General features: G+C 56.5%; 6 protein-coding genes across 6 annotated transcripts; 3 read left to right on the top strand and 3 right to left on the bottom strand.

Moving 5' to 3' along the window:
- Positions 1-162: 162 nt before the first annotated feature.
- On the top strand, positions 163-5,786 carry PTSG_00235 (uncharacterized protein). Its single transcript, XM_004998728.1, has 15 exons — positions 163-432; positions 904-1,343; positions 1,632-1,683; positions 1,916-2,015; positions 2,261-2,501; positions 2,772-2,795; positions 2,944-3,134; positions 3,310-3,388; positions 3,653-3,758; positions 3,993-4,219; positions 4,359-4,442; positions 4,673-4,741; positions 5,030-5,085; positions 5,266-5,341; positions 5,512-5,786. The coding sequence occupies exons 1-15, from the start codon at positions 261-263 to the stop codon at positions 5,596-5,598; spliced, it is 2,004 nt and encodes a 667-aa protein (XP_004998785.1). The 5' UTR covers positions 163-260; the 3' UTR covers positions 5,599-5,786.
- A 423-nt stretch (positions 5,787-6,209) lies between these two features.
- On the bottom strand, positions 6,210-7,303 carry PTSG_00234 (uncharacterized protein). Its single transcript, XM_004998727.1, has 3 exons — positions 7,053-7,303; positions 6,547-6,761; positions 6,210-6,335 (listed from the first exon to the last, which is right to left on the bottom strand). The coding sequence occupies exons 1-3, from the start codon at positions 7,230-7,232 to the stop codon at positions 6,251-6,253; spliced, it is 480 nt and encodes a 159-aa protein (XP_004998784.1). The 5' UTR covers positions 7,233-7,303; the 3' UTR covers positions 6,210-6,250.
- Positions 7,304-7,481: 178 nt separating this feature from the next.
- PTSG_00233 (TKL protein kinase) lies at positions 7,482-13,250 on the bottom strand. Its single transcript, XM_004998726.1, has 3 exons — positions 8,970-13,250; positions 8,369-8,712; positions 7,482-7,954 (listed from the first exon to the last, which is right to left on the bottom strand). Exons 1-3 carry the CDS (start codon positions 13,070-13,072, stop codon positions 7,800-7,802), a joined length of 4,602 nt encoding a protein of 1,533 aa, XP_004998783.1. The 5' UTR covers positions 13,073-13,250; the 3' UTR covers positions 7,482-7,799.
- A 124-nt stretch (positions 13,251-13,374) lies between these two features.
- PTSG_00232 (CMGC/DYRK/PRP4 protein kinase) lies at positions 13,375-18,300 on the bottom strand. Its single transcript, XM_004998725.1, has 7 exons — positions 18,137-18,300; positions 16,676-17,497; positions 15,397-16,425; positions 14,680-15,086; positions 14,347-14,462; positions 13,974-14,096; positions 13,375-13,795 (listed from the first exon to the last, which is right to left on the bottom strand). The coding sequence occupies exons 1-7, from the start codon at positions 18,151-18,153 to the stop codon at positions 13,592-13,594; spliced, it is 2,718 nt and encodes a 905-aa protein (XP_004998782.1). The 5' UTR covers positions 18,154-18,300; the 3' UTR covers positions 13,375-13,591.
- Positions 18,301-19,030: 730 nt separating this feature from the next.
- On the top strand, positions 19,031-20,873 carry PTSG_00231 (RNA polymerase II subunit A domain phosphatase SSU72). Its single transcript, XM_004998724.1, has 5 exons — positions 19,031-19,369; positions 19,578-19,724; positions 20,065-20,207; positions 20,454-20,572; positions 20,756-20,873. Exons 1-5 carry the CDS (start codon positions 19,053-19,055, stop codon positions 20,855-20,857), a joined length of 828 nt encoding a protein of 275 aa, XP_004998781.1. The 5' UTR covers positions 19,031-19,052; the 3' UTR covers positions 20,858-20,873.
- A 146-nt stretch (positions 20,874-21,019) lies between these two features.
- On the top strand, positions 21,020-23,244 carry PTSG_00230 (uncharacterized protein). Its single transcript, XM_004998723.1, has 7 exons — positions 21,020-21,192; positions 21,452-21,565; positions 21,832-21,902; positions 22,046-22,116; positions 22,379-22,525; positions 22,752-22,851; positions 23,141-23,244. The coding sequence occupies exons 1-7, from the start codon at positions 21,096-21,098 to the stop codon at positions 23,210-23,212; spliced, it is 672 nt and encodes a 223-aa protein (XP_004998780.1). The 5' UTR covers positions 21,020-21,095; the 3' UTR covers positions 23,213-23,244.
- The last annotated feature ends 148 nt before the right edge of the window (positions 23,245-23,392 follow it).

Raw genomic sequence — 23,392 nt, 5'->3', positions numbered from 1 at the left:
GAGAGCGCAAGGAGAGCGAACTCAGACATGAGTTGACGAGCGGAGGGAGGCGTCGTACCGTCGCACCAACACAACAACAGCAACAACAACGACGACGGACGGATCAAAGCTGCTCTTTGTCTATGATAGTTAGTGGATAACGTACGCCAATTTTCAGCGACCTTTTGCGTCATCTCCCGCCCGCCTGCAGAAGGAGGAAAAGAGAAAGGAGAGGTGGCACGGCACGCACAACCACAGACCGGAAAAGGAAGGCAGCCATCATGTCGTTGGCGGACGAGCTTGGATATGATGATGTGTTTGAGATCCACGTGGAGCGTGGGACTCAAGGGTTTGGCTTCAACATCAAAGGGACAACACAGGCCGGTGGTGTCCTTCAAGCCATCAACGGTCGCCTGTACCCGCCTTTGCAATACATCAGCCACGTTGACGAAGGTGTGTTTGTGCGTGTGTTTGTGTGTGTACACGTGTGTGCATGTGTGTGTGCATGTGTGTGTGCATGTGTGTACACGTGTGTGTGTACATGCGTGTGTGCGTGTGTACGTGCGTGTGTACGTGCGTGTGTATTTTGGTTGGGTTGGCCTCTTGTGGTCCACGTGCCGGTGTCGTTACACGCGATTGAGCACGACAGAGCCTCCACACTGGCCAGTTGGGTCCAAGGGCAAGGGTGAACCGATCCTCGCACTCATTGTGATACTGGCACATGCGCACATACTGGGCTCTCACCACTCTCGTTCCCAAATACCCACTGATATTCACACACTCACTCGAACACTCGAACACACACACACACACGCACACGCAAACACACACATATGACACGACACGCTGCAACTCCATGCCACAATGAAATCTGTCTACTTGTTGTCACTCTCCATGTAATTCTGATGACGGTGTTTTGAACAGGTGGTGCCGCATGGCGAGCTGGTCTGCGTTGCTGGGACCGTGTGCTGAGCGTCAACAACACTGACGTGCGCGGCGCATCCCACAACGAGGTTGTCAAGAACATCATCAGGGGCGGCGAATCGCTGGACCTCATTGTGATTCGTGTGGACGACGAGGAAGCTGCGCGTCTGCAGCGCTTGGAGGATGCCGCCAACAGCACCCGCAAGGGCCGGGGCAAGTCTGCCCCCATCTCCATCCAGGACTTCAACAACCTGCCCAACCCTGCCGGCAAGGGCAACTACACCGTGTTCAACGTCTACACGCACGGCGACTACCGCACGTCCAAGCGCTACAGTGAGCTTGCCAACTTGCACAAGCAACTCAAGGCTCGTTTCCGCTGGCACAACTTCCCACCTTTCCCACCAAAGAAGATGAATGGCCTCTTCTCCGGCGCACTCGGCGTACGTCACATTGGCTGCTGTGTGTGTATGTGTATGTATGTGTGTGCGTGTGTATCTCTCTCTCTCTCTGTGTAAAGGTAGTGGCAGGTGAGAGTTTTAAATGTGCATGTATGCAATGCGCGTGGTATACACACGCATGCAAAGCGTTGACATTTGACGTTTTGAGAAGGAAGATGGCTCAGGTTTGTTTGTTCGCTACACAACCACGCGCTTGTCTCACCTCGTATTCATTCATCCATGAGTGCTTCCCTCCATCCGCCTGTCCATCCCTCCATCCATCCCATGCAGCCGTCTGACCTTGAGCAACGCCGCGAAGCCCTGCAAATCTATCTGCAGAAAGGTACGACATCACAACCCCTCAACCATCTGTGTTGCAGCCAACGAACAACCCCGCACGCACACGTGTGCCTGGACTTGTCCACATGATCTGTCCTTCTTGTTTGCTTCACGATGCAGCTCATGTAACTGCCACCCACCTGATCGGTGTCTCACTTCCCGAACAAACGAACAAACCACCAAACAAACAACACATCCATGCACCTTGGCGCCAAACCGTGCGCTGTCCGCGTCAGTGTATGAGGTGGAGGATATTCGCAACAGCGAGCTGTTTGCTGAGTTTCTCAAGCCCTCAGACTACAGACCGCCAAACGCGCCCACCCCGTCCCCGCCATCGTCAGTTGTGTCTTTCTGTGTGTATCTGTGTCTGTGTGTGTCTGTCTGTCTGTGTCTCTGTGTCTCTGTGTGTGAACGCACGCACGCCTGTGTGTGTGTGTGTGTGTGTGTGTGTGTGTGTGTGTGTGTGTGTGTGTGTGTGTGTGTGTGTGTGTGTGCGTGCTCCCCTCAAGTGTGTTTTGCGCCTGACTTGTTTGCGCCTGAAGTGTCCTCACACACCCTCCCCCCCCCCCCGCTCCCACCAGGTCTAGTGCCGTGAGCTCGTCCAATCTGAATGCGCGGCGGGCAACGGCGACCAGCAGCGGCAGCAGTGCAGCAGCGAAGACTGCCACCAAGCAGCGCACGGACGAGGCACAGAAGCAGCCGCAGCAGCAAGAGAAAGCGAAGAAGCAAGACGTGAAGAAGACAGAGGAAGCAAAGAGAGGTGCGCCTGCATCATCCACATCCACGCCGAAGGACGCCCTCTCAACCCCGTCATCGGCAAAGGTGGGGATTAAGGCAGTGGACTTGGAAGGGTTGCAGCGGTAGCTGTCGACATTGTTGTTGGCAGTGGTGGTGGTGATGGTGGTGGTGGTGGTCGTTGATTGTTGCTATCACTGGGACCTCTCGCCGGCACACACACACACACACACACACACACACACACACACACACACACACACACACACACACAAGCACACACACACACACATATGCACGCTCTCTCACACACTCTCTCACTCGCACACGTGCTGTGGCTGCTGTTGGCATGCGCAGAAGAAGGCAGTGCCAGCAAACCTGGTAAGTGCGAACTTTGTTTCATCCCTTTGTGCTTACGTACACGTGCTTGCATGCAACGCTGGCGCTGGCATTGTGACTTGTTTCATTGAGCGTGTGTCCTGACTGTGTGCGCTTGCGTGCGTGCGTGTGTGTATGTATGTGTTTGCAGTTTGACTTTGACGACGAGGAGCCCGAGGCCGTGAAGGAACTGTCTGATGACGACGAACAGGAAGCAGAAGAGGAAGCAGAACAAGCGCAGGAGGAAGAACAGGAGCAAGAAGAGGAAGAGGAGGAACAGGAAGAACCAGCGGCTGTTGAAGAGGAAGAGGAAGAGGAGGACGCTGCAGTGCAGGAGACAAGGTCAGATTCATGAACCGTGTGTGTGTGTGTGTGTGTGTGTGTGTGTGTGTGTGTGTGTGTGTGTGTGTGTGTGTGTTTGTCCCGCATGTATGTGTGTGTGCTGGTGTTTCGCATATCGTTTCCCTCACCAACTACGTCCCCCCCAACCCAACTCCAACACTGGTCCATGTGACAGCTTTGCGGTGCTTGTGCCAACAGGTGATGTTGTGCGCGTGTCGCTCAGCAGCGACGCAACCGTCGCAGACGTCCTCCAGGTGAATTGGGGCTGTGCCATCGTGTATGCGCGCATGCGTGTGGGTGTGGGTGCACGCGCGTCCTTGTGTATGTATACCTACGTGCGTACGCGTGTACAAGAGCTCGTGTGTGTGTGCATGGTCGCTTACACTTTGAGCTTTCCTTCGTACCCGAGCGACTGCGCATGCTTGCTTCATCCGTCACCTGCGCTGCAGCCGTGCAGCACCCTCGCCTCACCATCCGCCCAATCTATTCTCGTTGATGCATGCTTGCCTGTGTGCCAGGCTGCCCTTGACAAGCTTGGTGTCGAAGGCTTTGCCCGCAACATCTTTGCGCTGTTTGAGTCCACAACAGACACACCGTCCACAGATCCCCTCGACCACGAGTTTGGTGCGTTACTGTTGCTATCGCGGCTGACTGCGTCCGAATTTATGTATCAACATGCATCCGTTCGTCTTCAGTGCCACATTCCCACGCACGCACGCACACACGAACACACACACACACACACACACACACACTCTCTCTCTCTCTCTCCCCCTCACACACTCACACATGCACACAAAACACACACACACTCTCTCTCTCCCTCACACACTCACACGCTCACATATGCACGCGCAGACCACAAGCTTGATGACGACGAGCTGGCGGCGTCTGTATCGAAGCAGCTGCTCCTGCGGCGATGGCTGTTCACGACATCACAAGAGCCCGCTGCGGACACGTGCTCTGCTGCTGTGTCGCTGCTTGTGCACCAGGCGATCAACGACATCAAGCAGGGACGCCTGTACTGCACCCCGAAGAAGAAGCAGAAGCTGCTTGATTCTGCAAAGGACCTCGACACAGACAAGGTGCGTTTCCTCGTCGATGCACATGATGACGAATGGTGACGCGTGTTGTGCATGCTGGAAGCTCTCTACTTCACAACGCTGAAACGCTCTTTCGAATTCACCCCCCCCCCCACGCCTGCACTGCTGTCCTTCATCGCAGTATCCCGCCTTCCTTGGTGTTGTGCGCAAGCTGAAGATGTATGGCGGTGTGCTCTTGCCGCCCTGCACCGACGATGACGCCAACGTGAGCACCCGTGGTGATGGTGGTGCTGGTGGTGGCGTGATGTCTTGGGTGATTGATGAGAAACACACGCGAGCGAGAGGAAGGAGGGAGGGAAGTTGTGCTGTGTATGACCGCATTACTCGCTTAATTGCGTGAAGCCGTAAAACGCATCTGCCTGTGCCCGCTACATTCCACTCACCTGTACCACCTGCGCCCTTGCTCATACGGCGCTGCGTTCGCTGCATGTGCAGTCCATCATCGTCACCGTCACCGCCGATCGCCTCATCCTGCAGAAGACCGACGACGACGGCAACCCATCGGTGAGCAATTGTGCGTGTGCGTGTGTGTGTGTGTGTGTGTGTGTGTGTGTGTGTGTGTGTGTGTGTGTGTGTGTGTGTGTGTGTGCGAGTGCGTGGATGTGTGTGCGTGTGCGTGGATGTGTGTGCGTGTGTGTGAAGGTGTGTGCGTGTGTGTGGATGTGTGTGCGTGTGTGTGGATGTGTGGATGTGGATGTGTGTGTGTGTGTGTTTTGACAGCAACGAACGCTCTCGCCTCCCTTTCCTGCATCTCACAAACCACATCGTTTCCCGCTCTTGTTGCCGCTCCAGACGGATGATGAGGACGTGTCTGTGTTTGAGTTTGAGCAGCTGAGCAAAGTCCGCAGGTGCGTCATGCATACGTGTTTGCGTGAACTGCACGCACACTTTGCAAACCACGACTTTGCGCCACTCTGTTGTGCCCTCTCTCCTCACCCAACCCCCACCCGTGTGCTTGTTCACGTCACCATCACTACCATCCACCATGCACCACATACCTTGCACCGTGCACCCTCACGTCTATGCAGGCGCGATGATCTGCTCGGCTTCAAGGCGACCGGCGCTGACGGCGAACAGCAGACGGTCAAGCTCACCAGCGAACACGTGAGTATGCAACTGCAACGACACACACACACACACACACACACACACACACACACACACACACACACACACACACACACACACACACACACACACAGAGCACACAGCACACAGCACACAGCACACACACACACACACACAACCTCACGTGCGCGTGTTTGTGCACGCAGGCGGCGTACATGGAGACGTGCATCAAGCGCGCGTTTATGGAGCAGAAGTGGGCCGATGGCTCCGCTGAGGGCGGCTTCTTCCAGTAGTCAATGGACGATGAATTGCACTCAATGATGAATTGCACCTCCATTCTGCTTCTCTGATGCTTCCACACGCCGCATGCTGTTGTGTTGATAGCCTGCACACTGCTTGCTCTGCACCTGATTGTCTTCCCTCCCCGCCTCACGTCTGCATCACTGTACTGTGTGTATGTGTGTGTGTGTGTGTGTGTGTGTGTGTGTCGGTCTGCTTGCGTTTTCAGTGACCCACTTTTGTGTTTCGTGCTTCTCTTTCTGTCGTGGTTGCTGTGGCTTTTTCTTGCTTCGCCCAGTTTGTCTTGGTTTTGCTCGCTGCGTTGGGTTTCAGCTGCTTTTCGTCTTGCTGGTGCGTTACTTGCATCTCGTCTTGTTCCTGGCGTGTTGTGCGTGTGCTCTGTACGCGTGCGCGCACCGAAACCAGGCATGTTGTGCCATCAACGTATACTTCTTTTCTGTCTAACAGAACGAGCAACCCGCACAAGCAAGGAACAATGCGGCGAAGGGTAGATGGTAACGAGCAGGTACCCCCACAAAAGATCACGTGCACACACACACACACACACACACACACACACACACACACACACACACACACACACACACACACACACACACACACACACACACACACACACACACACAAATGCAGTGTATTATTTGCTTAGAACATGGGCACAGTTGCTTTGAAGCGGTCCAAGCCCGAGGCCACTTGCTGCGCCTCCTGAATCGCAGACTTTCGTGCAAGTCTACAGTCACGTCAAGTCAATCCATCACATGAATATGAGCACGCACTCAAGCAAGGGAGGGGAGAAAGAACAGGTCAGTGAAATGAAACAAAAGTATGAGGACCCCAAACTGCGCGTATAGCTCTGTGCCTCGGAAAAGGGCAAACGCATGAGATTGTTCTGCCATCCTTGTGACCAGCAAAGTGTGCACTGCAAACGCACACGACCTTACCTGATTTCGGGCTTGCCATCGGAGTCAATCTGATCCAACTGCAGCATTTCCCTTGTGATGTATTCGTTCAGCTCGAGATACTTGCGTTGTACCTGCTGCTTTGGCATTTGCCGCCAGTTTTGTGTCAATGCTGCCAAGTCTGTGTTCAGCTGACGAATCTGCTGTCGGTGCTGTTCGATCTTCTCCATTTGGTGAGGAATCGCAGGTGCTGCTGCCTGTGCAATCCATCGAGGCATTCGGGCGTATCGGTTTGTCGGCGTGTGCGTGTGTGCGCGCGAGCGTGCGTATGCGTCAGCGTGCGTGTGTGTACAGGTGTGAGGATCGTGCAAACCCACATGATATGCAGCCACATGCACAACCACAAACACAACCACAACCACAACCACAATCACAACCACAACCACAGCCACAACCACAGCCACAACCACAAACACAAACACAACCACAGCCACAGCCACAGCCACAACCACAACCACAACCACAACCACAACCACAAACGTCCAAACCTGTGGCGGCGCATGTTGAGCTGGGGTGGGTGGGTTCCATGAGGTTGTTTTGGTGTTGTGGTCGACGTAGAAAGTGCGCCTGGTGTTGGGATCATACCTGGCCTCCCACCCAGGCGGCAGCTGCGGCTGCGACTGCTGCTGCGAGTGTGGTTGGTGTGGCTGTTGAGGAAAGAAGGGCATGGTGGTGTGCTGGGTTGCCGAAGTGTGGTGGTGGTTGTCCTCTCCGAAACCGTGGTCTTGGCGGAAAATCGGTCAAAATACCAACAAATATTCGCTGTGTGTGTGTGTGTGTCTCTCTCTCTCTCTCTCTCTCTCTCTCTCTCTCTCTCTCTCTCTCTCTCTCTCTCTCTCTCTCTCTCTCTCTCTCTCTCTCTCTCTCTCTCTCTCTCTGTGCCATCCTGACCCTCGACGCTTGTGTTGCCCTCTCCTCAGCACACTGAATCGTTTACTAAGGTGTAGGCCGCCACACCTTCAATGGCTAAGTAGGGGAAGAGAGAGAGAGAGAGAGATCAGCCAACATAACCGACAAAAGCATCAACTACGCACTGTAGGTCAAATATTCCACCAACTACGAATAAAGCAACGCTAACCCTTCCATGACATGCAATTCCAGGGTATCACACACAACTACACGCAACTACACCACAAAAGACACACACACAAGTGCACAACGACAAAGAAGCACTAGCGGACACACCACAGATACTCGCATACACCATTTACACCAGCACACCGAGAGCAGCGGGCTCACGCCTCGTGATCGGCCTGGGCGCAGAGGCGCCAGGAAGCGGCGGCGGTGTTGTGGTCGAGAAACGCTGCTTCGAGTTCAGCAAACGTGGGCCGCTCGTCCGGATCGCCCGCCATGCACCGCAGCGAAAGCGCCTGAAACCACTCTGGCACGCCTGTTAATGATGGTGGCAACGCACGCACACGTGTTGTTGTGCAGTGTCAGATGGTGCATGTGGTGCGGTGATGAGTGTGATGGCTAGTGTGGGGGCGAGTATGGTGAGGATGCCGTCCCCCTTTCAACGAGGGCAGAGAGGGAAGCCACAAACACGCGCAGAGAGAGACAGAGACAGAGGCAGAGACACAGAGAGAAGGAGAAACACACACACACAGGCACAAACACAGACATACGTGCAGACACACATACACACAGACACACGGACACACACACAGGCACACACACAGGCACACAAAGACACACACACACACACAGGCACACAAAGACACACACACACACAGGCACACAAAGACACACACACACAGGCACACAAAGACACACACGCGTGCGCAAGGATGCAAGTGTTACTCACAGTTGCCTGCGCAGTCTGAGCGGTCGAAGCGCAGGCGCCTGCCGTCGCTGAGGAGGCGCTGCAGTGCTGTCAAATACCGCTCGTTAATGTCGCTGCCAAGCTCCTGTGCCACCAAGTCGGGCTGCTTCTCCACGGCAAGCTCCCACAACACAACCCCAAAGCTGAACACGTCCGCCTGTGCCGAGTACGGCTCGCCACGTGCCACTTCCGGCGCCATGTACGGCGGTGTCCCCGCGGCCTTTGTGGCGCTGCTGCCGCCCGTGGTCAGCTCGTGGATTGTGCCAAAGTCCGTGATCTTGCCCCGAAGATCAGCAGAGACAAGCACATTGCCGCTCTTCAGATCCCTGTCGGCACACGCCCACAAGACATGGCGATGTAGTGTTGAGGTGATGCATGCCTGCAATGACCAAACACATCACCCGAAACGCATGCACCAAGCCTGCACACAAACACACACACACATCACGTCACATCACACACACAGTCATTCAAGCGCGCACACCCACGCATACACACATACACACAAACACACATCACATCACATCACATCACACATCACACACTTCCACACGCAAGCACAGAGACAAACACCCACACACACCTGTGAAAGTGGTCGAGCTTGTGGATGTAGGCCATGCCGTGTGCAATGTCGAGGGCGAGGCGGTGTTTGAGGTCCCAATATGACATGCCGCCCGCATCGGACGAGCGCGAGTCAACGGTGATGGTCTGCAGCCGCAGCCGCACATCATCAGGGGAGGCCGACACCGCGCTTGGTAGCAACGGCTCCTTCACATCGCCGTCCAATGTGGAAAACATGCTGTTGCTGCTGGTGGTCGCGAAGAGTCCACTGCCACCGCCACTACGACCGGTCATGTTGTCGTAGTCGCCAGTGGACACGTCAATGATTGCCGACATGTCAACCTTGGTCATGCTGCTGCTGCTGAGGCCATCACCGCCGCACATGTGCAGGCGCCACAGCGAGTGCAGTGTCTGCACACGCTCGCTTTTCTGCGTCCGGGAGCCGCGCAGGGATGTGTGCACAGGCGCGCCCTGCGCGTCGCCCGTGCCAAGCAGCCCTTCCAGCGAGCCATACTTGACAAAGTCCAGCACGAGGAACGGGCAGCCGTCCGGGTTTGTGCCTGCGCCATGGAAGAAGACAATGTTCTCGCACTTGCGGGCCAGCTGCAGAAACTGCGCCTCCTGTCGAAACTTGTCGATTGTCGAGTCGTCGAGCTCCTTCATGGCGTGGCGCAGCACCTTCACCGCCACCGTCTGCCCCGTGCGCCGGAACGTGGCCCGCCACACCTCGCCGAACGTGCCCGCGTCAATGCGTCGTGTCAGCGTCACCTGCTTGAAGGGAATCACCCACGCGCCCTCCATTGCCGCCAGCTTGCGCTTGTTCTCGCGGGTGATGCGCTGCGCCGCTGCAAGCCCGCGCCGCTGCCACACAAACACGGCGCCCGTGATGACGAGCACGAGCACAAACGACACGCTCAGCCCCGTGATGAGCGCGGTCCTGCTGCGGTTACTCACGCACAGCCCGCCGCTCTGGTGGTAGCCGCTGGCGCACCTGCAGCGGTACTCCAGGGCAAGCTGCGTCTGGTGGCTGCCGGGGTCGTCGCGCGGCTGCACCACCACGTGCCGGAACGCCGTGCGGCAAACGACGGGCGTGTTCTGCATGGTCACCGTCGGCGCGTCGGCCCTGCTCTCCAGGAAGTACAGGTGCGGGTCCTGGAACTGCTGCGACGACAGCACAATCGGGCGGCTGGTGATCTCCTGCATGCGCGTCAGCCGCTTCATCCACGCGCTCTCGCTCAGGTCAATCACCTCGCTCTGCTCCACGCACCGCACGAACAGCTCGGGTCCCTGGGCGAGCAGCAACGGGTTGTTGACGCCGCGGTAGAAGAAAATGCGTGAACCCCAGTCGGTACATAGCGGCGTGATGGAGGTCACGCTCGTGTACGAGAGGTCAATTGACTCCACGCGCGGCACAAGCAGCGTCGTCAGGGACCGGCACCCAAACAGGTTGAGCTGCTCCAGGGCGTTGTGGATGCGCACGCTCTCCAGGCGCATGTTGTTGGGCAGAAACACGGCCCGAAACGTCTTGTCTGCACACAGGTCCATGTGCGTGTACCCGGTGCCCGTGAGCGCAAACTCCTCCACGTTGTTGGCGAGCACCTTGCAGAGCGCATCGAGGTGGATGATGTCGGTGTTCATGCCGGGCCAGCCCGCCGCGAACCGCTTCAACTGCAGCTGCAGCTGTGTCAGCTTGAGCGGGAAGGTGGCGGGCAGCACGATACCGGTGACGTCCAGCGCCTCCAGGTGCGTGCCGATGCTGCTCGACACGCTAAGCGGCTCTGCATGGGCGTCGTGGAAGGTGGGCGCTGACGCAATCTCGAGCGTCTGCAGGTATGGCAGGGTGAGCAGTGGGAGGAGGTTGAGGCGGGGGATGGTGTGGCCGTTGCTGCGAATGATGCGCAGGTTTGTCAGTTGTGCGATGTCTGGCTGCACCACGAGCGGGTTGCCGTGCAGCTGCAGCTCCTCAAGACTCATCAGCGGCCGCGCTGTCTCAAACGCAGACAGCTTGTTGTCGGGCAGCAGCAGCACGCGCAGGCGCGGCGAGCCATCAAACAGGGCCGGGGGGATGCTGCTGAGGCGGTTGCTGCCAAAGTCAATGTACTCCAGCGCGGTGAGGGCAGCGAGCGTTCTGACGTGCAGGGTGCTGATTGCGTTGTCGTGGAGGGCAAGCAGCTCCAGGCGCTGCAGGTTGGTGAATGCCGCCTCGTGCACGGTTGCAATGTCGTTGCCCATGAGAAACAGCTGCCGCAGCTGCGTCAGCGCGTCGAACATGTGCGGTGTGACGTGGGTGAGCCGGTTGCGGGTGAAGCTGAGGTGCTGCAGACGCGTGAGGGCATCCAGCACGCCGTTGGCAATGGACGTGATGCGGCAGCGGTACAGGAACAGCGTCTTCAGGTTGATGGTGCTGTCAAACAGGCCCGCAGGAAGGTCTTCCAGCTGCGTGCTGAACGCATACAGCTCCTCCAGCTGTGTCTGCTGCGCAAACAGGGCCGCGGGGAAGTGGGTGAGCGGGTTGTTGTCGAGTGCAAGAAGGCGTAGGGCGGTGTTGCTGGCGAACGTGTGTGGGTCCAGCAGGGAGATGCCGTTGTATCCGAGATCGAGGTGCGTCAGGTTGAACAGCTCGTCAAACATGCGCTCGTGCACAGACGACAGGCGGTTGTTGTGCAGGGTGAGGGTGCTGATGCGGCGGTTGTCGGCGAACATGTCGTCGTCGAGATCACGCACGTGGTTGTTGTCCCAGTGCAAGGTGAGCAGGTTCGGCATGGCGGCGATGGTGTCGTGGTCAAGCTCCGACAGGCTGTTGCCGCTCATGTCCAGCGTGGTGACCGAGGGGCCGTGCACGAACACGTCTGTGTCGTCGTCCGCGCGCGTGGGCCGCACCTCTGTCAGCTCGCTGTGGCTGAGGTCGATGGTGTGCAGTGGTGGCAGCGAGTTGAACATGGACAGGTGCAGGCTTGAGCTCTGCAGGCCGTGCACGCTGACTTTGGAGGCGTTGGGGAAGTGAAACGACAGGATCAGCTCAATGTCGGCTGGAAGCATGCGCCCTGAGATTGTGACGTGCGACGGCTGCACAATGTCGATGATGCGCTCCTGTACAAACTGCCGTCGGCCGTCGTCCGGGTGCACGAGCGGCTCTGTGCCGCCCTCGATGTTGAAGATGAGCTCCGTGGTGAGCACGGTGAAGGTGCAGTCGAAGATGAAGTTGCGCGAGACATCGCACACCACGGGCCGGGAGAAGAAGGCGTCCTCTGTGGTGGAGCTGGTGGTTGTCGTTGTTGTTGTTGTTGCGGTTGTCGTGGTGGTCGTTGTCGTTGTGGCTTGAGTCGCTGCACCTGCTGTTGTTGTGGTTGATGTGTCTGCGCGGCGTTGGCGAAACAGCTGACGCACATCCTTGCTGTTCAACTCGCCATCTGGTGTCGGCTGAATAAGGATGCTTGCTTCTTCCTGCTGCTGATGCTTCTGCTGCTTCTGCTGCTGCTGCTGTTGTTGTTGTTGTTGTCGTGTGGGAGGAAGGGTGTCAGCAGTGTTGGTGACTGTTCGCACACGAACAGCAGGGTGGGCAGAGGTGGCGGCTGTTGCCACGTTTGACTGTTGGCTGTGGTTGTAGTCATGGTCAGAGTTGTGGTGGTGGGTGCAAAACTGGTGCACGAAGCGCTCCAATACCACAAGGTGCGGTGGTGGGAGAGACGCGTGGCTGGTGTTGCCACTGATGTCGGCTGTTGACGTGGACGCGGACGCAGTTTCAGATGAGGTGTGGTGCCCGGTGGACGTGGCAGCCTCTCGTGCAGCCAGCAGCGCATCCTGTGCTTCTATGCAAGCCGCCGCGTGTGCCTTGCACCCCACATCAACCACATCTGAGGCCGCTGCTTGTGTCTCGGGCGCTCTGCCCACGAAAGGTGTCCTCTCACTGCACCAGCCGAGACCAGGGGAGCGCGCACTATCGGCTTCATGCCCTTTTCCACTCGTAAGGGTGGCAAGTGGGGCAGTGTTGCTCACAGCGGCAGTGCCTGTGCACGGTGTGCATTTTGCACCCAGCAACAAAACGCCGATCGTGAGCAGGGCGATGGTAGACCAATTCAGCTTCATCAGCAGCATTGTTGCCGCTGTCCCCTGAGCCTGAGCCATGGCAGGCAGGCGATGGCTGCGATTGGGCTGACAAGCGAGGAAAGCGTGGGGCTGTGGGGAGAGAAACCCGTGGTCCAGGTGGTCGTTCAATGAGGCAGGGAAAGGGAAGGAGGGAGGAAGTGGAGGAAGATGACTGCAAGGTGGCAAGCGAGCGAGCGAGCGAGTTGAGGGCGCCGGCTAGGGGGCAGGAAAATTCATGAAAATATGGCTTAATTTTCTGCAGTGGCGTCCGTCAGCACGACTGCTTGTGTTTGGCGAGCACTCGCATCTGACATGGAACTCGTCCTGTGTGTGTGTGTGTGTGTGTTGTGGTTCTGTGGTGTGTTTGTTGTAGCTCTGTGGTGTGCTTGTTTGTTTGTGTTTATTCATCTTTGTAGCAGGCAGGCTAGGCTCCATGCACTGCGGTGCACGACAGAGACCACATGCTTCTGCGCTCACGAAACGTAATGTAAGAACCAAATCCATCCGCACATGCACCAAACAAGCAAGGCACGCAAGCGAGTCAAGTCAGCGAGGCAGCTAGATCTGCTCCGTGATAAACGGGTGACGCAGGGCGTGGCGCACGGAGATGCGCTTGTCCGGGTCCACAATCAGCATCTTGTCAAGCAGGTCCCTGAAGTTGGTAAAGTGCCGCTGCTGGTCGGATGTCAGGCTCTGGTTCTTCAGCAACAGCGCCTTCAGGTCTGTCGTCGGGTTCTGGAACTTGAGCAGCGTCACTTTCTCCTGTGTGTGTGTGTGTGTGTGTGTGTGTGTGTGTGTGTGTGTGTGTGTGTGTGTGTGTGTGTGTGTAGTTGTGAACATGTGGGTCTGTCTTTCGTACGTGTCAGTGCGTATATGTGTGCAAATGCAACGTTCCGAAACAAGTCATCAAGAGTTGGCATAAAGCATGACTGGGACCAACCTGCTGGGTGACCTTGTCTTGTTCAAGGAACTTGAACTCAAAGTCATCTGTAAAATGCTGGTCCTTGAACATGCCCTGGCGAATCATCTTGTTCGCAGGCTTGCCCTTCAGTGCAAAGATCAGCTATGTGCGTGTGCGTGTGTGCGTGTGTGCGTGTGTGTGTGTGTGTGGTGTGTGTGTGTGTGTGTGTGTGTGTGTGTGTGTGTGAACAACAGGGCGAGTCAACAAATCGCCGGCAACAAGGCTTCATGCCAGGGTGATTATTACTTTCAACGCACACGCACACGTACACACGTACACGCACGCACAGAAGCACACAGAAGCACTCAGGCATGTAAACTCAAACACACACACACATACACACGGGCTGTACCTTGAGCATTTCGTTGTTGTCGCGGCCCTTGAAGAGAATGGTGCCGGTCCACAGCTCATACAGCGTGCAGGCGACGCTCCACATGTCAATTGGACACCCGTACTTGCACCCGAGCACTGCAATTCGAGGAAAGGCGACGAATGTGTGTGAGTACCTAGCTTTGGCATGGGCAAAAGAAAAAAAAATCACAAGAAGAGGCGACACACAGTATGCACAACCATGACCCTGAAAACGCACGCACCAAAAGTCCAAACACAACCAACCAAACAAATAAACAAACACAAGCACACAAGCACAGACAAGCACAAGCATACACAGAGTGGTCAAACGCACTAATCTCTGGGGCGCGGTAGAAGCGGGAGACGAGGAGCGGGGTGACCTCGGCCTCGGACGTGTACAGCGCAGAGCCAAAATCGCACAGCTTAATCACATTCTTCGCCTCGTTGGCCAGGATGTTGTCGGGCTTGATGTCTGCGTGGATGACAGCGCACTTGCGGAGGAGGTGCAGTGACAGCAGCAGCTGGTGCGCGTATGCCTGCACGGCCTTGAGGCTGAGGCCTTTGTTCCGCCCGTACCTGCGCTGCACCTCACGCAGGTTCATGCTCATGTGTTCAAAGACCAGACACAGGTGATTCTTGTGGCGGAACGAGCGCAGGAAGCGCACACAGTGGTAGCGGCCACTCGGATCCTTGTCCTGCAGCTTGTGGATGACCTCAAGCTCCTTGATCGCCGCTTTGTACCTGCAAAGAGAGAAAGAACAGGATTGGGCACGATGGGGAAGTGGGACAACACGTGAGATGACAATACGGGAATGATGGGCTGAAGACTTAGGACTGCAAACACGAACAAGCGCAGGACACAGAATGTACACATGACACATACACGCTACGCGCGCGCACATACACATACACGCACGAGCATGTATAAATGCACACAAGCATGCAAACAACTCTTCCTCCCAACACAAACACACACTCACTCACACACACTCTCTCTCTCACACGCACACACACACACACACGAAATCACACACGCACACATGCTACGCACATGATGTCGTTGTTTCTGATAATCTTGATGGCGACGGGCGTGTCGTTCTGCATGATATCACGCGCGCGAACCACATTGGAGAAGACGCCCTTGCCCGTGTACCCGTACACCTTATACCGTGCATCCAGCAGCTCAGAGAACTTGTACCGGTAGTAGCCCTCAGCGTCGTCGTGGTTGTCCGACAGCGCTGCGCTGCCAGAGCTCGTGGTGGCGGCCGTCGTCGTTGCCGCTGCCGTCACGTCAAAGTTCTCGCTGAACATGTCATCCCCCTCCTCATCGCCGCCTTCGCCGCCACCGCCGCCGGCCTCCGTTGTGGCCTTCTTGCCAGCCTGCGCCACCGCATCCTGGCCCGTCTTCCCAGCGGCGCCGTCACCACTGCCATCGCCGCCATCGGCAGCAGCAGCAGCAGCGGGCGCGGAAGCGGAGGATGCCGATGCGGTGCGCTTGAGGGCGCTCTGGTCAATGTGGAAGCGCTCCTTGATCATCTCTTCCTCGGCCTCGCGCATGGCTGCATCAATCTCGGCGTCGTCCTCCCCGCCTTCCACCGCAGCGCCCTCGTCAAACTCCAAATCCTCCTCTGCAAACCGCTCGTCCTCCTCTGCCGGCGGCGACGGCGACCGCCACCCGGGGGTGTCCTGCCCCTGCGGCCGCGGCGTGTGTGACTTTGACCCCGCCCCCGACGACGACGACGGCTGGCTGCTCACCGCCATGTGTTTGGGCAGTGACGACCGCACGGCCTCGCGCAGCGCCGCGTCCTTCACCCCCGCAGACGCTGCCGACGTTGCCGACGTTGCGGATGTGGCGGATGCCGTTGATGCGCGCGACTCGAGCGACTGCCGCCCGTTTGTCGCTGCCCCGCTGCCCGGGGCCGGCGTTGCCGTCGCCGTGGACGCGGCCGTCTCTGGGTGGGAGTCGGCAGGGTCTGCTTTGCTGTACTTCTGCAGGATGGCCTGGCGGCGGCGGCGCATCTCCTCAATCCGCTTCTCCTCGTCCTCTTCCTCCTGCACAAGGTCAATCGCGCCAAGATCCCTGGAGGACAAAAAAAAGGGGGGGGGGGAGCATTCAAAACATGTGTGTATGTGTGAGTATGTGTTGTGTATGTGTGAGTAGCGTAGTGGGCGTGATCAGTGCGGTCCACTGAGATCTCATTGTGCAGCACTGAACCAAACACTCACACACACGCAATGCAACACCTCGCTTCTCTTTTCTTTGCAACACCAGTGACCAAAACCTTCAACACATAAACATGAGCATGCATAGAGAAGGCAAGGTGACTTACTCATCCTCTTCATCGTCATCGTCCTTCCATGCGAGCGGGTGCCCGTTACCTTTCCTCCGCCTCCGCTCATCGTCATCATCACCATCACCGTCATGCCGGCGTCGGCGGCGGCGTCGGTCATCATCTTCCTCCCGCAACCGCGACCGCCCTCGCCTGTCACGGCTGCGCTCTCGTTCGTCGCGGCTGTGCCTGCGCCTGCTGCTGCTGCGCCTGGCGGGCGAGTCGCGGTGGCGGCTGGCGTGGCGCTCGCGCGACCGGCGGCGGTCCTCAACAACATCGTGATCGCGGTGTCGGTGTCGGCGCTCCGTGGGCGACACGTCGCGATGGCGCGATTCGTGGCGGTGCCGGCGGTGATGCCGGGACGAGCCCTCTCGGCTGCGGCTGCGGTGGCGGTGGTGGCGACGCGAGCGCGAACGAGACGGGGAGCGCGAACGGGAGCGGGAGCGATGGCGGTGACCACGGCTGCGCGAACGGTGCCGCCGCCTGCGGTCATCGTCGCCATCGTCGCGATCAAGACGACGGCGGTGGTCGCCATCGCCAATGGTATCATCATCGGCATCACGACGCTCCTCATCGCGACGGCTCCTGCGACCACGGCCGTGCCTGTCGCTGCCACGGTCTCGACTTCTGCTTCTGCTTCTGCTGCTGCGGTGGGCTCTGGCGCCATTGCTGCCGCCTTTCTCGGCGTCCAGCATGTCGCGGAGTTCCCTCCGCTTTCTCTCCAGCTCGTCGAGCTCTCTGTCATCGTAACCGCTGCGCTCGCGGGTGGCGGGCCGCTTCACGGCGTGTTCTGCCTCATCCTCAGAAACGTCATCTCCACGCCTGCCACAATGTGTGTGTGTGTGTGTGTGTGTGTGTGTGTGTGTGTGTGTGTGTGTGTGTGTGTGTGTGTGTGTGTGTGTGTGTGTGTGTGTGTGTGTGTGTGTGTGTGTGTGTGGGCGCCGAGTGGGAATGAAAGGGGCATTACAAGGAGCAGAGCAACGTGTGAGTATGAGTCGGCAGTGTGGGACAATGGCAAAGAGGGCTTGGTGGCAGCCACTCTAATTTGTGCTAATGCTGCTGCTGCTGCTCAAGGAGACAATACAGGCGGCACAAACGTGGCAGGAACACGTTGCATCACCCACCCCAAGCCAGAATAGAATTCACAAACGAAACAGTCACACGCCGCCACGCACACCCGATTCTGGTGATGTCATATGTGACATAGCTGGCATGGCTGAAAGAGGTGACGCGTACAGTCCACACGCGTAACATCCATCCAAACACACAAACAAACAACCCAGCACGACTTCCAGCTTCAAAACAACAACTACCACTTCTACAACTACATCAAGAGGAACGACATCATCAACAGGAACATCGTCATCGTCGTCGTCGTTGTCGTCGTTGTCGTCAACAACTACGTCAACAACAACCCCACAGACAAACATTCAAAAAGAGAGTTGAGAGAGGTCTTCTTACCGTTTGTTGCTGGGCATGGCGGAAGAGTGGCACCAAAGGGCGAAGCGTTGAAGGGGTGGAAACAAAAGCGAGAGCGTGTGGTGGAGTGGTGCGATGCACGCGTTCACAAGGGAGAGAGGGGAGATGAAGAAGAAAAGGGAGGAGGAGGAGGAGGAGGAGGAGGAGGAGGAGGAGGAGATAACTTGTCAATAGATGCGCTTAGCTTTGAACAACCTCGTTGCAAACAATTACAAGCCCAAGCACGAGAACCAGGGAACGAGAGAAGGAGGTGTGTTGTGCGTGCGTGTGTGTGTGCGTGTGCGAAAAGCGGTGGGAAATGCTTGCTGCGCCAACCACACCGAAACTGATGATGAGGGAGTGGAGAGAGCCTTAGCTGTCAGGTTGTAGACACGGGTGCCCGCCTCAACCAAGCTGGTGCAAAAGCGAAGAAGCTGGATGGATGAACACGGATGAGGGTTCACAATGGGGACTTGTTGGTGTGCTAGTGTATTGTTGTTGTAGCTGGTGACTGCTCTGACTGTTGTCTTGATTGTTTGACAAAGCAAGCAAGCCTTCCTTCTGCAAATGACTGCTGCGAGCCCTTCGTCAAAGAACCAAGAGGGTGACGCGAGTGAGCTGCTTGCTGTTACTGGACACAAGCAAGTCACAAGACACACAAACACACAAGACACACAAAACACACAAGACACAAGACACACGGCAAGGCGATAGGACAAGAGAAGAGAAGAGAAGAGAAGAAGAGAAGGAGAGGGGTGAGGAGAGGATGATGGTCGCTTGCCTCCTGAGAACCACAGACCACGCCACACGCCACACAGCAATCAGAGCGAACGTTTCCAGCCAGCAGGCGTTTGTGTGTAGTCGGGGGATGACGAATATTGCGGAAGATTTTCACAGGTAATCCGTAACCCACAAGAGAATGAGCGACGCAAAGAGGAAGGAAGCGGCAGCGGCGGTGGCGGAGAGCACTGCTGGCGGGGACGACGGCGGGGAGAATGCGGCCAAACGCAGCAAGCTCATGGAAGAGTCGGCGTCACAGGCCCCTTCCCCTATATCAGATGCAGCGCCATCGCCGCAAGCTGCGTCGCCATCATCCTTGACAGCATCGTCCACAACACAACTGGCATCAGCCCAGGATGAACGCGCCAGCGATTCTGAGCCCTTGTACAGATTCAGATATGCAGTTGTCTGCAGCAGCAATCAAAATCGCAGCATGGAAGCACATCTCTTTCTCAAGTGCGTCTTGTGTGTGTGCCTGTGCGTCTGTGTGTGTGTGTGTTGTTGTGTGTGTGTGTGTGCTTTTGCTGTTGTCTTCTTGTGTGTGTGTGTGTGTGTGTGTGTGTGTGTTTGTGTGACCTCGTTGCGTACAGTTGTTTTGTGCAGTGCAGCTTACACTTTCCTCCAACCTCCAACCCCCCCCCTCGTTTGCTCGTGCATGCTGCAGGCAGCGAGGATTTAACGTGGAGTCATATGGCACGGGGAGCTGTGTGAAGATTCCTGGCCCCTCGATTGACCGCCCAAACGTCTTTGAGTTTGATTCTATCTCCTACGATGAGATGTACAAACAACTGGAGGCCCAAAACAAAGCCCTGTAAGTCGTCACCCTTGGAAGCTCAGAACAGTTGGTTGTCGATCTCTGTGTGTGTGTGTCTGTGTGTGTGTCTGTGTGTGTGTGTGTGTGTGTCTGTGTGTGTGTCTGTGTCTGTGCCTGTGTGTGTGTGTCTGTCTGTCTGTGTATGTGTGTGTCTGTCTGAATGTATGTGTGTTTATGATTGCGTCCAAGGTTTGAGCGGGACTTCTTTGGCGCGTGCATGAACACCGTCAGAGTTATGTTGCTATCTGCTAACTGGGTGTTGTTGACACCGCAACACACTACTGCTGCAACCAACTTCACCGTGCACTCACCAGCCTCTCATCATTTGTGTGATCAGGTACCAGCAAACGGGGATGTTGGCCATGCTTGACCGTAACCGCAAGATCAAGCGCAACCCAGAAAAGTTCCAGCGGGCAACAGACAAGCGCTTTGATATCATCTTAACCTGCGAGACGCGCATCTTCGATGAAGTCGTCAGAGGTGTGTGTGTGTGTGTGTGTGTGTGTGTGTGTGTGTGTCTGTCTGTCTGTCTGTCTGTCTGTCTGTCTGTCTGTCTGTTTGTGTGCGCGTGTGTGTGTGTGTGTGTGTGTGCGTGTGTGCGCGTGTGTGTGTGTGTTGTCTGTCTGTGTGTGTCTGTGTCCATGTTGCAGCACCGCTGCTCACTCAATCCTCCTCCTTGCCGCTTGGTTGTGTCATTGCCTCCACTGACGCCACTGGATACTGCAGACTTGCAACAACGGGACAACACGACGGGCGAGCTTGTTCACATCTGTAACTTGGACATCAAGGACACACACGAGTGCGCCACGCAGGGCGCCCTCAACTTTGTACACCTCGCACAACTGGTGAGACAAACGCTGTGTACATGTGTGTGTGGGGAGGGGGGGTGAGTGGGTGTGTCTGTGTGTGCCTGTATCTGTGTGTGCCTGTGTGCCTGTGTGCATATGTGTTCGTGTGCAAGTGTGTGCAACACCCTATATCCCACTCAACTCACCTCATCACCTCCTCACTCCCCCCACCCCCGCCAGATGGAGGCGACGGACGATCTGGACGAGGAGGTGGAGGCGGTCATTGCGCGGTTTGAGGACGACACAGGGGAGGAGCTCATGCACAGCGTTGCTTTCTATTAAATGACATGACATCCAATCCTGTTGTGTGTGGGTGTGTGGGTGTGTGGGTGTGGGTGTGGGTGTGGGTGTGTGTGTGTGTGTGTGGGTGTGTGTGTGTGTGTGTGTGTGTGTGTGTGTGTGTGTGTGTGTCACGAGTGGCGAGGTTGCAATGCAAGTGCCATCAACGAACCACTTCCACCATCCAACACAAACAACAAAGCTGCTTTTCTTGTTGTTGTTGAACAAAGAGCCAACGGTGATGAGCGAAGTGTTGAGAGTGGTGGATCGTGAATGGCACCAGAGCCAGGAGGCGAGCCGGCTCTTGGCCTCAATCGAGCAGCAGGTGCAAGGCGGAGGTGAGCATGAAGACCAGGATGAACTCACCCCCTGTATGCTCTTGTTGCCTTGCACGTCTTCCTTGCCGCCGACACTCAAGCTCTGTGTGTGTGTGTGTGTGTGTGTGTGTGTGTGTGTGTGTGTGTGTGTCTGTGTGTCTGTGTGTCTGTGTGTCTGTGTGTCTGTGTGTCTGTGTGTCTGTGTGTCTGTGTGTCTGTGTGTCTGTGTGTCTCTCTGTCTCTCTGTCTCTCTGTCTGTGTGTGTGTGTGTTGGTGCTAGGTTTGCTGCTGGAAGGCAACTTTCCCCAGTTCGACTTGTTTGGAGTCAAGGTGCTGCTCCAAGGCGGTAGCAGCAGTGGCAAGAGCACGCTGTTCAACATCCTCGCTGCTCCAGGTGTGCCCAGATCACCGCTTGTGCGTTGTTAAGCTGATGATGATGATGATGATGATGATGATGATGATGATGATGGTGATGATGATGATGATGATGATGATGATGATGGTGGTGGTGGTGGTGGTGGTGATGGACCTGATGGACATCATGCACGAATCATGACAAGGACGGGGTTGCTCGTGGCAGTGTTACGTGCAGTGTCTCAGACTTCCAGTCCGCGCACTGATCTACATGTGCGTGCGAACTTGGTGTTGTTGCATGCATAGATACGGAGCGTAGCGTGGCGGCAGCAGAGACCAAGGGGATGCAGATGGCACGCATCACGTGGGCAGCAAAGGTGCGCGAATCATCGCGATGGCGAGTGTGCAATGAGGAGAGACGCGAGCAAGGCATTGCATGCTCGTGTGTACGCACAGCTCCCTTCGTTCCTGCCATGGTTCTCACTCGCAGCCTCCCCTGCGTGGCCATGTGTGCGAGCAGCTGACGAACACGGGAGACGTTGCGCTCTTTTCCATTGGCGTTTGGGACGCTGGTCACCGAACATGGCACGAGTCAGTGCTGCTGTTGCCCCTGTGTGTGTGTGTGTGTGTGTGTGTGTGTGTATGTGTGTCTGTGTGTCTGTGCATGTGCGCGTGTGTCTGTCTGTGTGTGCGTCCGTGTGTGTGCGTATGTGTGTCTGTGTGTCTGTGCATGTGCGCGTGTGTCTGTCTGTGTGTGCGTGCGTGTGTGTGCGTCCGTGTGAGCGGAACATGCACTCTCCTCCCGCTACCATCATGTCGCATGTTCATACGTCAGCGCGCTCGCTCCTTTCAGGTACGACCACATCAAGGAGGAATGCGAACGCGACACGGCGGTGCGTGCCATTGTTTTCAGCCTGAAGGACAAGGCATCTTGGGCGACTGCAAAGCAGATGGCCGACGCCCTTCCTGCAGACGCGCGATTCTTCTTCGTCGGCACAAGGTGCGTGATCTGTCTGTCTGTCTGTCTGTCTGTCTGTCTGTCTGTCTGTCTGTCTGTCTGTCTGTCTGTCTTTCTGTCTGTCTGTGTGTCTGTCTGTCTGTCTGTCTGCCCTCATACATCTCTCAGTATCCCTCTAGATACGTCTCGGCGTCTCTGTGACTGACCATCGCCCACCTCCCGCCAACACCTTTGCTGCTGTGCATCTGCTCCCCAATGTCCACTGCAGTTACGATCTGGCCCCGGAGCACCTGGAAGTAGCTGTTGACGAAGTACAGCAGTGGAGCGATGCCATGGGTGTGGCATTCTGTCTCACTCCTGCAGGACAGGTGCGTGTGTGTTGTGTTGTGTGTGTGTGTGTGTGTGTGTGTGTGTGTGTGTGTGTGTGTGTGTGTGTGTGTGTGTGTGTGTGCGTGTGTGTGCGTGTGTGTGCGTGCGTGCACGCACTTATGTGTTACCAGTGTGGTGCACATGTTCGGTGTCAGCATCTTCCCCCTTCCCTCTTCCATCCATCTCTGGCCCCTTTTGTGGCACTTTCGTCTCACCCATTCAGACACGCACACACGCACACACTCTCTCTGTCATTTTGTTCCCCGCATTGCTGCTCGCCCTTCACAGAGATCAGAACACATCAGAATACGCCGGCGCTTCCTCAACCTCGTCTGCGATACGGCACTCCGCTCAGAATAACTCCAGACACACACACACACACACACACACACACACACACACACACACACACACACACACAAACACGAGTGCACACGTTACACATTTGCCTCCTTTACACTGTGAACCCACGGTCACACGACTGCGTTGCGTCGTCCTTGTTGTGCCACGACATGTGATGTGACCTCCCTATTGCGCTGT

The sequence above is a fragment of the Salpingoeca rosetta genome, assembly GCF_000188695.1.
Source record: "Salpingoeca rosetta unplaced genomic scaffold supercont1.1, whole genome shotgun sequence".
Classification (NCBI taxonomy): Eukaryota; class Choanoflagellata; order Craspedida; family Salpingoecidae; genus Salpingoeca; species Salpingoeca rosetta.
The sequence above is the reverse complement of the archived record's forward strand: the minus strand, read 5'-3'. Positions and strand labels throughout refer to the sequence as shown.

Excerpts from the sequence above, each read along its gene's own strand:
- PTSG_00235 (XM_004998728.1), top strand. The coding sequence starts at position 261 with ATGTCGTTGGCGGACGAGCTTGGATATGATGATGTGTTTGAGATCCAC. Across the intron at positions 3,389-3,652 it reads CCGTCGCAGACGTCCTCCAG|GCTGCCCTTGACAAGCTTGG; the intron begins GTGAATTGGGGC and ends CCTGTGTGCCAG. Across the intron at positions 5,342-5,511 it reads TCAAGCTCACCAGCGAACAC|GCGGCGTACATGGAGACGTG; the intron begins GTGAGTATGCAA and ends TTGTGCACGCAG.
- PTSG_00234 (XM_004998727.1), bottom strand. The coding sequence starts at position 7,232 with ATGCCCTTCTTTCCTCAACAGCCACACCAACCACACTCGCAGCAGCAG. Across the intron at positions 6,762-7,052 it reads CTCAACATGCGCCGCCACAG|GCAGCAGCACCTGCGATTCC; the intron begins GTTTGGACGTTT and ends TGGATTGCACAG. Across the intron at positions 6,336-6,546 it reads GATGGCAAGCCCGAAATCAG|ACTTGCACGAAAGTCTGCGA; the intron begins GTAAGGTCGTGT and ends ACGTGACTGTAG.
- PTSG_00233 (XM_004998726.1), bottom strand. The coding sequence starts at position 13,072 with ATGGCTCAGGCTCAGGGGACAGCGGCAACAATGCTGCTGATGAAGCTG. Across the intron at positions 8,713-8,969 it reads AAGCTCGACCACTTTCACAG|GGATCTGAAGAGCGGCAATG; the intron begins GTGTGTGTGGGT and ends GTGTGCCGACAG. Across the intron at positions 7,955-8,368 it reads CTCAGACTGCGCAGGCAACT|GCGTGCCAGAGTGGTTTCAG; the intron begins GTGAGTAACACT and ends CATCATTAACAG.
- PTSG_00232 (XM_004998725.1), bottom strand. Across the intron at positions 16,426-16,675 it reads GATGACGATGAAGAGGATGA|GGATCTTGGCGCGATTGACC; the intron begins GTAAGTCACCTT and ends TTTGTCCTCCAG. Across the intron at positions 14,097-14,346 it reads ACAACAACGAAATGCTCAAG|CTGATCTTTGCACTGAAGGG; the intron begins GTACAGCCCGTG and ends ACACGCACATAG.
- PTSG_00231 (XM_004998724.1), top strand. The coding sequence starts at position 19,053 with ATGAGCGACGCAAAGAGGAAGGAAGCGGCAGCGGCGGTGGCGGAGAGC. Across the intron at positions 20,208-20,453 it reads CTTCGATGAAGTCGTCAGAG|ACTTGCAACAACGGGACAAC; the intron begins GTGTGTGTGTGT and ends TGGATACTGCAG. Across the intron at positions 20,573-20,755 it reads TTGTACACCTCGCACAACTG|ATGGAGGCGACGGACGATCT; the intron begins GTGAGACAAACG and ends CACCCCCGCCAG.
- PTSG_00230 (XM_004998723.1), top strand. The coding sequence starts at position 21,096 with ATGAGCGAAGTGTTGAGAGTGGTGGATCGTGAATGGCACCAGAGCCAG. Across the intron at positions 21,566-21,831 it reads CAACATCCTCGCTGCTCCAG|ATACGGAGCGTAGCGTGGCG; the intron begins GTGTGCCCAGAT and ends TTGCATGCATAG. Across the intron at positions 21,903-22,045 it reads GCATCACGTGGGCAGCAAAG|CTGACGAACACGGGAGACGT; the intron begins GTGCGCGAATCA and ends GTGTGCGAGCAG.